The 13439-nt window shown below is 40.8% G+C and overlaps 1 protein-coding gene across 3 annotated transcripts in view; it reads left to right on the forward strand.

Moving 5' to 3' along the window:
• LOC148029513 (calcium uptake protein, mitochondrial-like) overlaps nt 1-13439 on the forward strand; it is a 32204-nt gene that overhangs the window by 14065 nt on the left and 4700 nt on the right. For all 3 annotated transcript variants that reach the window (XR_015692435.1, XM_087688361.1, XM_087688360.1), the window contains exons 3-5: nt 783-1006; nt 2369-2452; nt 2952-3165. Coding sequence is in view for 2 of the 3 variants with exons in the window: in XM_087688361.1 (XP_087544487.1) it covers nt 783-1006; nt 2369-2452; nt 2952-3165 (522 nt within the window). In the remaining variant the exon portion in view is untranslated. The remainder of the gene's footprint in view (nt 1-782; nt 1007-2368; nt 2453-2951; nt 3166-13439) is intronic.

Here is a 13439-nt window from a genome sequence, read left to right on the forward strand (position 1 = left end):
TTGAAACACTGCTCTCTTCTAATAGCTCTGATTAGATTCTATGCTGAGTCTGTATATTAGAGGTCTGGAGGCCCTATCTCTGAGGGGTTGAGAATCCTGGCTTCTGTCCTGCAGAATAAAATACGTTCTCAAGTGTTGAGCCTCCCAACGTCTGTTCTTCCTTCCTATTTTGTGCTATCAAGAATTTTTCTGCAAGCTACATGAACAAACTCTAGAGGCTGAATCCATAATCAGGCCTACTGAGCTAATATGTCAAAGGAGAGCTACCTTGATTGTCATGCTCTGAGTAAGGCTTAATCTGCAAATCAGAGAAAACACCTTTTGAACCAGTGTGTTTAATTGCGTTTGATTGTGACACCTTCGGCATAAAATGTGGGTGACCTGATTATTTTCACCACCCCTCCTGAAGGTATGAAGAGCTAATGTCATGTTTTTGTATATGGCATGCACATCTGGTAAGTTTAAGTAGGTATGGGACTTGCTTTACTGGACAGTTACTTGTTGCACATGCAGGATTACCATGTGCTTATGACTAATCATTCATTAGCATTGTTTTTTGTGTGTCTGTTTTATGCTTTGTTTGGGATAGATGAATTGTGTAGCATTTTAAAGTTTTGTAAATTTTTATTTTCTACTTTGTTCTCCTATTATTGCAAACTGTGATTGAAACTTTGCCTTGAGATTCCTTTCCTGAAATAAACTTACTTTGAAAGCTGGTGATGTTAACTTCACATTGATTTATCCTTAACCTGCAAGTTTGATTTTTATTTTATGAAGAGCAGGTTTTTGAATACTTTGCATCCATTAAGGAGTCAAAGGATCGATATTATATGACTCCCGGGGATTTGATGCGAGCAATCATACCTGTCTTACCCCCTTCTGAGTCTACCATAGTTAGGGCAGGGTACCTTATAGGTGAGAGGATACCTGGGGAGTTACAGTGTCCTCCTTCAAAGTTTTTCATGATGTTCGATATGAATGCAGATGGAAGAATTTCATTCCATGAGTAAGTGAAAATGCACCAAAAAGGAAACTTCATTTCCTTTCTTCTCTATGAAATTTTGTTTTATTACAGAAAGTGCAGGAGGATAGAAATTTTGCCTTCATAGAATGTTAATCTCAAATATGCTAGTGCATAACTAGTCATTGACTATTTCTTGTTATCTTCTATATGGTTCTTTTTTGACTTAACTTTGCCAATTTCTCTTTACATGTAAAGTGTAGCATAAAGCAGAGGCAATAATGGCCTAGGAAAGAGGGAGGGAAAGGAAGGGGGGGAGGGGGGAGCTTGCGAAGGAATGCAGTGGAAATTTTGCACTACAGTGCCAGTATAGTGTATACTGCTTGTCTGGTATCAGCTATATACGGTATAGGTTGTGTGCCCTTCCATGTGGGAAAGTGGGGCATCTTATGGAAACAGGATTCTCATTTTTCCATGGATTATAAGTTTTGGGCCAAAAAATGGACCTTTGTACACTCAGATTTATTCTTGTGACAAAGGTCTTAAAATCATTCCCTCCATACAAGGCCAATGTTTACAAATTTAATTTCTCAATGCATTATCTCTTTTTTAGGCCATGGAATGGAGCTTTGTACACTCATTTTGTGCCCGTGAAAAAAAGACTTAAAATCATTCCTTCCAAACAAGGCCAAGGCTGCAAATCCTGTAATCAGTTTAGTTTGCTGGCAAGTTTTGATAGTTAGTCCATTATGTTCTTCGTGTCTAAGGTGGACTGGTGTAAATGTGTATTGAAGGCTGTGGTGTTTGGCTTCAAGAGTTCTTGTGAAAAAGATTGTTTCATGCATTTAGATATGTAAGTTTTGATATTTGGTTAACATTAAATGTTTAAGGCATTTAGTACTCTCAATTTTCAACCCAGTAAGGCCAGTTATTGAAGCAAGGGATCTCACAGACCAACTTTAAGTAACTGACAATGGGTATTCCTCCTCTGATGGTGGTCTCTATCTCACTTGTCCAATTGTTAACTTCTGTGAGGGGGCAGTGATCTATGTTGTGTTCCAAAAATTCCCTATATGATATAGATAATGGAGAACTGTAGACTTTCTTGTGTTATCTGTAGCTATGATGTAAAAGAACTGTAGAATGTGCAGAGCATATGTACTTTGCATCCCACATGACCCATGTGCTTGGTTGGATTTGACTTTTAGAAATCAGCTGCCAAATTTAATTTCATTCATAAAGGAAAACTGAATACAACTAGAGCTGAATGTTTTCTTGCTGTTGGCAAAAGGATTTCTAAACAGATGCAGTTATGTTGACATGCTTTAAATATATTGCTATTATATTAATCATATGCTATCTTACTTATATGGAAATTTGTCTGTACATGGCTTTTGTGATTTGTAGGTACAATTTTATAAGGACATTGATAATGACCTCCTTGGAGAGCTTCTTTGCAACCTTTAAGATGTTTGATAGAAATGGAGATGGGTAGGCCTTCTTATAAACTTCTGTCAAGTTCCTTTCGGATCCTTTTTGTCTTTGGTTTTGAGCACCCACAAAGTTTGTTGATAGACTGGGGTTCTCGCATTCCTTTGTATGTGCACTCAAACACTTGCTAATTTTCTAAAATTTAGGTGGAATTATTTGCTGTTTGACTGAATAAGAGAGTGGAACTTCAAGTTGTAAAGGACTGGCTCATTCACAAGTTAAAAGCACAATTTAGGGTTATATATGGAATTATATGCTGTTTGACTGTATAGGGGTGCAACTTGAAACTGAAATCTGCAAATGGTTCATTACATTTGTGCATGTGACTGTAGGGTGGGTTTAGTGTTGGATTTAGCATCTTTTCCTTCAGAAGCTAAATTTCCTTTGTAGCTTGACAATTACATTATTACTCTGGTGTTTAAATTACTATGAGAGTCACATGTAGTTTGGATGTACACCCTCTGACATTTATCTGGTTCATGTTGAATCTATTCCTCAGTACCATAGAAATGAAGGAGTTCATCAAAGTGATGCACATGATGAGGGAACAAAACAAGGAGATCTTTGCACAGCGTGGTGTTTTTTGGAGCACACAAAGGTCTCTAGATGCTGCTAAAGATAGTGGATTACTGAAGCATTTGTTTGGAGAAAAGGGAGACAGGCTCTTGCAATATGAAGATTTTGTTGTTTTTCTGGATCAGTTACACGACGAGGTAGTCTCACTTCTTTTTATGGTGAAGTTTGCTACCAATGACTGCTTTGCTGGGTTGTAGTTGAAACAGATGCAGCAGCAGTTGCTGCTGTATTGTTGTTGCCATTGTGTTATCTGTATTGTATCTGATTTTATTTGAAATCTGTTATGTTTGATGCTGAGTTTCCCTATACATTGTTAGGTGTACCCTTGCATTATCATAATGTTCCAAGCTACTTCACTCTGTAGGCTTGAAATCTATAATGTGATATTTCATTTTTGATGTTATCTCGCTTTGCTTTTAGACAGCCTTGTTAATGCTGATTCTTCCAGATATAAAAATAGCGATCTTGAATAGTCTTCTTCTCCTGCAAGGGCACACCCATACTGTGTGATGATTTGTGTCAGTGCATTACCATAATTGATAATGCCATTGCGCACCTCTGTGTGATTGAGTTTCTGGTTGGGGTCTTTCAGGAGGGCCTTATTTGCCTCGGTTAAGGACTCTGCTACACATTCCAGCCAGAGGGCATTTAAATCTTGAGAACGTTCCCTGTTATGAGGTCTTCCAATAACCACTTGGGGACTCTAGCTGGGCTGGTGGTGGCTTTATTATAGGTGAAGAGGTGATGAAACACATGTGCAGTGACTTGAAGGTTGTCATCTATAATGGCTCTTAATAGCACCCCTTTTCTCTTTATGGTGATGTCGTCCCACCTTTGTGCAACTGTCCTTGATTGGGCTGATCCCTGCCATGACTTCTTGCCATGTCTTTGAAGCCTCCTTTGGTAGGAGTGTCCCCTTTCAACGCTTCTAATGTGGCATCTTCTCTCTAAAGTTGGAAGCTCCCTTCTCGTGGGTACTGCAATAACAAGTAGTTCCTACCTTTCTCCATTATCTGTGAGCATTCTGCGTATGGCTTCTTGGTCTTCATACTTATTTTCTGTGAGTAAAGTCTTTTAGTGTAACATTAAATCCAATCCTAAGTATCTGTTTTGCAATTCTTATAAGCATATTCCACGAGAGGCAAAAATTGTTCTCATTTGGTCTTACGCTCAGAGATAGCATTTCCAAAGAACTAAGATAGTAGCATTTGCCTCTTCAAACTTATCCATTGTTAAGCTTTTAAAAAATGCATTACACATTAAATCTTCATTAGCTCATTAAAACAGCCCCAAAACTTAAAGATTACCAAAGTTTGTGTGTCCCATATGCCAAAACCCTAATTTTAGGAGGATCCACATCTATAAATAGGAGGCTGTCTGGCCACCTAGTTCATCCCTTTTTTGCAGGTTACATTAGTCTTCTATGCTCTCTTCAACTATTGGTGCCTTGTTTACAGCCCTCAACCCTCTTCCTACCATCAGTTGTCCAACCCTTGCCGAATGTAGCCATGTTCACTCCAGCCCATGGCGCCCAGTTCCCAATTGATAATTTGCTGCTAGAAGTTATCAGATAGCTGTATTTGCTCTGTGCAAGCACTCTGAGGGCAAATTTTTGGACATTGGGTACTTGATATCCAAAAGATTCCCACCAAAATAGAGGCTTGACCAAAGAGATCCTCTTTCAGCACAAAGTGTTGGCAAAAGCAATTTCTCTTTGGTTGCTATAGTTTATGATTTCTTGTAGGAATGCTATATTTTGGTCCTCATCCAATGCCTTCAGGAGGTAGGCATCTCTATTGGTTGCCAACTCTTGATCCATGAAAAGAGATGGAAATTTATAGGCAGGAAGTACGAGGGTAGCAAGACTGTGGATGGGTCATCTCATCCACGTCCATCTTTTATCGACCAGGTAAAAAATATCATCACGCCTTGGTGTGGTATTCGAAATATCAACACTACATTGAAAAAAATGTACCATTTAGTCTTTCGAATTTAAAAATTAAAGTAGTCAATTAACTTGTATAAAAATAAATGCACTTAGCTTGGTTCTCGACATTGAGTACTCTACATGCCTTGATCTTCTCAATGGCCGCTCTCATAAAGTGTACAAAAGGCCCCAAGGTAGCGTCCTCCATGTTAGTCATGCGTAACACCCTATACAAGGGGGTATTTTTTCTATGATCAATGCTTGTATATCGTGTCAAAATGTCTCTCTCAAGGAAAGCCTTTGAGTGGCTTTTCCCTCTTCCACACTCTAGAGTGGCTCCTCCTCTAGCCATGCCTTGAACTCCTCCAAAATATGCCTAAGAAGTAAATCTTTGATATGAAGAATTCACTCTTTTTTGCATTTATAAGCAACTTGTATTTTCTAAGTTTCTCAAACAAAGTAGTCAAATGCATCCGGATTGTGATGTTTTGTCTTATTCTTGAGTAGAGTATGATGTCATCAAAGAATGTGTCAATGAAAGACTTGTAGGATCAAAATATTTGATTTATCATGTGATTAAATGTTGCATGTACATTTGTAAGCCTAAACTCATATAACCCAAAAGTGGACCTTTTTAAAAAAATTTCAAAGTTGTTTCATCTGCATGTGCCCTTGGGGAAATGAGAAGAGGTCAAATTCAACACACCACAAGACAGACAAGCTATCTCGGCCACTTGTGGATGTTGGTGAAGAAGAAAAGTATAGGAGATATGTAGAAAACTTGCCAAAGAGGTCGTATCATGTGAGCTGCTACGAATATGGTGGATCTAGAGTGGACTACTCTCTGATTAAAAAGGGATAAATGTGCACAGGTGCATGCTTATAAGAATAGAATACCAATGCATGGGGCAATGCAGGATGCTATGCTCATGCAAAATGCTAAGCAACGGTGCCACTTGGACAATGCTCTTGCAGGGGAATTTTTCACTTACCCAAGCATCCTTTTATAATTATAATCATCCTGATGATATGGATAATGATACAAAGTACTAAAATGATGTCTTTGAAGTAATCAAAATGTGTAGTCACAAAGAGTAGAAGATTGCACCCTCTCGTCGTTGAATGGTGGAAGAAGAAGAAGAAAGAACCCCCTCTCTCCCTAAGATGTCGATGTTGATGGGGGAAAGAAGCATCCAAAGAAGAAAATTGAGTTGCATGTCTAGTTGGAAACTTGTGAAATGAATGGCCTCCAAGGTTGCCTCTAAGGAAGGCAAGAGCTCTTGGCCTTGGGAGGGAAAGACTCCACACTAGTCTAGAGTGTGAAGCTCCACTAAGGAAGGGCAACCAAGAGGAGTGTTGAACTATCCAAGTCTTTGCTTTGATAAATTAGTAGGTTTTGTAAGTATTAGTGCTAACTTGCAAAGACAATATAGGAGCAAAAAGTATCTCATAAGACCATAAAATGTTAGCAGCCATGTGTGTCTTGTGTGGTCATCTCTTTCTAGTGAGCCTCAGTTAGAGTCAGATGAGGACATTAGGAGCTCTGACATTGTCTTTGTTTGTCATTTATATGTTGTAGACACTTTAGATAGAGGGCACATTAGTGCATTTCTTTTTGTGCACTTTTGGCTATTTTTTAAAGGTTTGACCACATTTAGGGTTTTCCCTCTTTTTCGCATATATATAGGCAGCCTATCCTCCCACTTTCATTATCCATCATTGATCCTTTGTGATCAGCTAGCCCTCCTCATACTCTCTTCCCCCTGCTACTGTTTGGTGCCCACATTGACACATAGAGTTGTGTGTTGGGGCTGACTGTTGCAGCCTTGTACGTTAGCCATTGCAGCCACATTGTTCCTTCTCTTTGTCTCCTCCTCTCCGTGTTTACGTTGCTTTTTTTTGTTGTGCACTCTCACATGGTATTAGAGCCACCTGTGGCAGCTGGAGATCTCGAAGAGGAGGATGTTGTTCATTACAAAACTTGCTAGGTGTCATTCCCACGTGCTGCAGACCTTGCGCTTGGAGTCAAATAGCGCAGGGTGGCGCGTTTCCAACCCGTTTTTAGGCTGTGCGTACTAGGGCAGATTTGCATTTTGCTCTTGGGTGGTCTCTAGCAGGCTGGGCAGCACCATTATTGCACCCAGGTGGCATCAAACAGGCTGGGCGGCCATTCTATTGGCTGGGCGATACCAAAACAAGCTTGCGCTTTTTGTAGGCAACCCTTGGCACATGTGTTGCAAAACTAGGCCCTGCATTACTTGCGTTTTTGTGCAGGCAGCCCTTGTATTTGGGTTTTGTGTAGGCATGTCATCAATTCTCTTGGGCGGCACGTTTGCAAGCTGGGCGGCACCTGTTCTCTGTTGGGCAGCCTGTTTACAGGTGAATAGATTCTATTCTTTGTTGTGTTCTCATACTGGCTGGTCTTTGTTGACCAAGGTGACTTTTTTTCGGTGCTAGGTGGCCTCTTTTTTAGGCCAGAAGCAGGGCATACTTGTGTTTATCATAGGTGCAACATTTCCGAGTACTCTTGGTACATTACCAGCCCTTGGATTGGCTGCGATTATAGATTGAAGACCTGTTTTACTCTGCATTTACTGCTCCCTTTCTTTGCCTTTCATTGTGTGTTCCTTTCGGCATTGGATACTCCCTATCTACCTTGCCCCAGTGAGTCTTCTTTTATTTTGTGGCTCGACGGATCCCAATATTCTCGAGGACATCTCTTATTGGCCACCTTTATTCCATTGGATTGAAGGACATCTTTGGCCAATGTGTAGGCTATGGGAGATCATGTGGTTCAGGATCATTCAAATTGACCATCAAGTCAAGTTTAGAGCCTTTTCCATCAACCCTCTTCACAGAGGTAAGGATATTAAGTCCTTTCTGGCTCATATGGCCTAATCTCTTATGTCATAACTCCAAAAGACATCCAATTTCAGCAACTGCAAGAAACTTGCCATTCAAGGCTTTACAGTGCAAACAATACAAAGTGCCCTTCTTGGTTCCTTTTGCAATTAGCATGGAACTCTTTTTCACTTTCCACAAACCACCACCAAACAGTGTAGAGTAACCATGCAAGTCAAGTTGACCAACGGATGGTAAACTCTTTTTAATGCAAGGCACATATGTGACATCTTTCAACACAAGCTCTTGCCCATTGTCTAAAGACAAGTGTATGGTGCCAATCCCATCAATGCTACAAGCATGGTTATTTCCAAGCTACACCTTTCCATAACTGCGTGCATTGTACATAGCAAAATACTCCAAGCAAGGAGTTACATGGAAAGAGGCACCACAGTCTACAATCCAAGTTTGAGTGACACCATCATCAACTGACAAAAGTGCATCAATCACATCAGCCTTGGTAATCTGCATATCCTGTATGTGACATACAAGGGCATCATAATCGACCACACTGGAGGTCACATTAGCCTTTTCCTTGCCTTTGGCTACCTCAGATACATCTGTCTTATCCTCCTCCTCCTTTTTGTCTCCTGTATTCTTCTTTCTCTCTTGTTCCTTCTTACAATACCTGCAATCGGGTTTCTTGTGGCCCTTCTAACCACAGTGATAACAAGTAATGTCACTATTTTCCTTTCCTTTACTCTTGCTTCTATTTCTTTGTCCTGCATTTGCATTTTTCTTTTCAGCTTGCCTCTTACATTATAAGCTGAGTTGTTACCTTCTCCACTAGACATACCTCTAATTTCTTTATTCAAGATTGAACCCCTCACCCCATCATATGAGAGATTGGGGTTATTGTTGAGAGAAACCACCAAGGTCTCCCAAGAGTCAAGCAGTGTCATGATCAAAAAGGTCGCCCTCAACTTATCATTAAAGTCCAAATTGGCATCCTTGAGCTGATTTAAAATGCTTGTAAATGCACTCAAGTGCTCAATTGCAGGCTTTGACTCATTTAGTCGCATATTCACCAACTTGCGCAGTAAATGCACCTGATTAACAAGTGTGGTGATCTCATAGGTAGTTTTCAGCCTCTCCCATATTGCATAACCTGTATCTAAACCTTTAATGTTTGTCAAGATGTCATCAGTGACATACATCTTAATGTAAGCCATAGCTTTTTTGTTCACTTTGGCGGCCCAATCTGCATTAGACATTTGTGCGGTTTTATCTTCCTGCAAAGCATCCTCACAATCCTTTAGGAACAATATGCCCTGCATACGGTCTTTCCAAAGGTCAAATCCATGACCATCAAACCGTTTGATTTCCATCAAACTCTTGATGTCTGAACTGGAAGAAGTTGCAGCCATTTTATCACAAACACGAGAGTACATGCCCTAGACTGTAAAAGCACAAGCTGAACCAGCAAACACACTACTGTTTTTTCTCACCAGTAATAAATCTTTGCTGTTTGTACATGAACCAGCCACCACAAGAGCAAAAACTGCAGAAATTTACCAAATTCTGCACACAGTCCCAAAATTTCAAATGTCAGCCAATCTGACCTAGCTGAGCAAAATTTTACCAATACATGAAAAGCCCCAATTTTCTGGGATCCAATGTCAAGAAATTTTACTCAAAAGAGCGAAATTTTGACAAATTTGACAAAAAACCCCAATTTAATTGAGGTCACCACACGCAATGTTTACAATTTCTGGCCTTAATGTCACTACCAGATATGGATGAGATTAAATCCAAGAAAAGGCCCAAATTTTCGGGCTCGAATTTGCACAAGTCTGAGATTTGTGCCTCTAGTGCGCGTGAACCCCGGTTAAGGCAAAGGAAAGAACTAGAAATTTCTCAAATTTTTGATTTAAACAAAAATGGGAAACCGAGAAAAGAGGGTCCATTGACCCGTTAGGCATCGCATTACCTGTCAGGCGTCATTGCCGCTTGTTACCCATTGCCCGATCGTCATGCACGGCGCACGCCCGCTAGTCATTGCGTTGGCCTGGTCGCCAGTTGCCAGGTCCATGCCTGCGATGCTCGTTGGTCGTTGCGCTGGCTTGGTCACCTGCTGCCAGGTCCACACCTGGTTGCCGTCACATGCCTGTTGGCGTCGGTCTGCTGGACTTGTCGCTTGTTGGTCGGGCAGCTGCTTGCTGGCGCCTGTTGACTGTCATGTGCAGCCCGCTCGTCCGCTTGCTTTGTTGCGACTTTAGCCAGCGGCTATTGCCTGCACCTCAGCAGTGTTTGTCGACTTGGGAAGGGTGCACAAACCGTGGCTCTAAAACCAGTTGTTGGAGCTCAGCTAGGGATGTGGAGTAGTTGGAGGAGTGAGAGTGACGGCGAGAGAGAAAGTACATTTAGATTTGAGTGTACCGACAATGTGTCGGTACACAAAGAATAAAATGTATTTATACTTACGGCATATAAGGGTGCATTCACATGTACAACTGAATAGTGTGTGTACACTATACACGGAGGTCGAACAGGCCTTTATCCCAACATATGCAAGGGGAGGTATGCTAGGTTTGCAGCCAGTGTTGCCGATATTGGAATTGGAAGAAGGCTCCACAATCGGCTAGATTAGAGGATCTCTTGGGAAAGTGGGCTCAATTGCTTCTAGTTGTGCACTCGATGTAGAGGGCAACTCAAAAATAGATGAGGTCTCAACAAGTCTATCTTCAAGGGAGACAAGGAGTACCAAATTCCATAGTGGTGGCATGGGTGGACCAATCAAATAACCCCTTGGTTGTAGCAAGGGTAGACGGTCCTATTGATATGTGATTAGCGAATCTACTCTATTGGGCTGGAGGATGACCCCCTCTTAGCTGTGGAGGTGGGGCTGAAGTGTCCTCACCTAATGTGCTTGACTTCCTAGGTGGGGAAGAGGGGGTGGGGGATGACCCCCTCTTGCTTGTGGAGGTGGGGCTGAAGTGTCCTTGCCTAATGTGTATGCAAAGTGAATATTGACCCCCGAACTCTCATGTCTTTAGGATCAGGTAGAGAGTATGAGCTAGAGAGAGTGCCATTCTCAGATGGATCCCAAAACGTAGTAGACAGTTGCCGAAGATATCTGGTAGAAGCAAACACAGCTCTATGAGGTTGAAGAGTGTTGTGCTAGGAATGGAACAACAAATGCAGGGTTAGTTGATGATGTGGCAACAATTGTAGCAGATGATTTGGCAATAAACACAGGAGTCCCCAGGCAATGACAGCAGGCCGAAACTAGTTGCCAACATGTATGAAGAGGCTGGACAGCATGTGCTAAGTGTAGACTTTAGTAGATAGTAACTTGAACTAAGATGTCCTTCGTGAACAAGGTGTGGATAGCAGAGACAGGTGCTAGCAATTTGCATTGGGCTGAGTGGTAGGCAATTTGTCTATTTATAGGAGTGCGGATTTTCCTAGATTAGGGTTTGGCTTATGAGAAATAGATACTCTCTAGGAACACACATTGTTTAATGAAGCTTTGGTAATAATTGAGTTTTGGGGTTGTAATTAAGAGCTAATAAGTCGATAATGCATTTTTAGCTCAACAGTGGGACCCATCTCATCATCTTTGATGCCAACTTTGTTGCCAAATTTGGGGAAGTGAAATTGGCACGAGCACCTATATAAAAGAAAACTAAAACATATTGGATTGTCATGAGGACATTTATTTTTGCAAGTCTCACTTAACATGTGGATTAATTTTTAATCACATGTTTAAGTAAATGTTGCACATGTGGGGTGTAACTGAGATTAGTGAAACTAAAACATATTGGGTTGTCATGAGGACATGAATTTTTGCAAGTTTCACTGTGGATTAATTTTTAATCACATGTTTAAGTAAATGTTGCACATGTGGGGTGCAACTCAGGTTAGTGCAAATTAATGAGCCGGTGACCTAAGGGAATCAAGGGATGTCAAAGGCAAAAGTGCAGCTAGTTATGTTGCATAGACACTAGGTGGTATCTGGTACTAGTGATTGGCCTAAGTCATTTGGCCATAAGTGTCAGTTAGTGACACTAGAGATGTGACATTTAATGATACTTAATGCCGATTTGATGGTCAAAAATGGAGATCGCTCAAAAATGGCCTAGCCAATTTAATTACTAATTGGTTAGGCTATATTTTTGGGCATCGAAATAACAATTTATTTTAATTTTCAATAATTTTAAACTGAAAATTAATATAATAATGTGGATAATGCTGGAAATTCATTTGGAAAGGTTGCCACTTGTTAAATTTTCCAAAGGGAGGTTGGGAAAAATGTGGGGCAGGCTAAGCAAAAGCAAAGGCTTAGAGAGAGAGAGAGAGAGAGAGAGAGAGAGAGAGAGAGAGAGAATCATTTATTCTTGTTGGAAACACATTGTGAGGAGTTGGAGTAGCCATCGTGAGCTGAGTTTTAGCCATTACTAGTAGATGTTTGCAAATTTGGAGTAGCTTTTTGCCTCGTGCATAGCATAGGTCTGAAGCATACGTATTTGGTTGCTCACCAACCAGATTAGATATTGTAGTTTTATGCTTCTTGCCTTCCTAATCAGTATTGTCATCTACATGGTTTTTAGACTCGTGTTCTAGGCATTCATGTGCTATATGCCCCTCTTGTTCACAAACATAGCATTTGTTTGCATCATACATGTGAGAGGAAGCAGCCAGCTATGGAGGAGAGAGAAACAAGAGAGTAGATAGTGAACAATAGATAGTGTGAGCTTAATGAGAGTGTATTTGCTTGCTGAATTGAAAATATAGATGAAAAGTACAACTAAAGGTTTAGGCCTAGGTTGACCTAACCACACTTCCACCAACTAACTAGAGTTAGGTTTATTTACTCTAGAGTGTAATGTCCCTACTTTAATATCCTAAGACACTAGGTGTGCACACCACACATTGATGAAGTACAAGGAGGATTAATCACCAAAGGGTAGTAAGTTCACGGGCTTTTGAAAAGCCTCAAACTTCTCACATGGTAACACTTTGGTGAAAATGTTTGCAACATTTTACTATGTAGGAACATACATCAAGTTGATCTCTCTTGCATAAGATCTTTCTTTGACATAATGATAGTGAACTTCAATTTGTTTTGTGCGAGCATGAAACACAGGATTTCATGCTACTGCAATAGCACTTTAATTATTAGAAAAAATGGGTGTAGGACCCACCAATTACATCTGTAGATTACATGACGAATAGTTTTGGAGGAGGCAACTTCTTGTGAGGAGACACGAGAACGAAGGTGCAAGAAAAAGGGTCACATGCATCCTTGAAAGAGGGTTAGGTTAAGGAAGTGATGGTGACTTGGGACCTGATTCTCATGGTGACAAAGATGGTGACAAACAAACTTCTAAATCCTGATGTTCAAGAGCCCTGATTGAGGCCTCAATATGGTTTGAAGAGTGGTTATAAAGTGAGAGCAGGGATTGAGAGCTTTGGTTGTAGATGTGTTCTTGTTGCACAAGTACCCATAGGTGATGGGGGAGCAATAGGGTGGAAACAACATGGGATTGCAAGTGTTGCACCATGGCTTTTGATGGGGAATATGCTGTCTGTTGGAACATAGGTGTGGGTTTTGCATTTGCAGTGACGGATACTAATCAG

The sequence above is a fragment of the Lygodium microphyllum genome, chromosome 11 (genome assembly GCF_053477565.2).
Source record: "Lygodium microphyllum isolate KBCC chromosome 11, Lygodium_microphyllum_v1.1.10, whole genome shotgun sequence".
Lineage (NCBI taxonomy): Eukaryota > Viridiplantae > Streptophyta > Polypodiopsida > Schizaeales > Lygodiaceae > Lygodium > Lygodium microphyllum.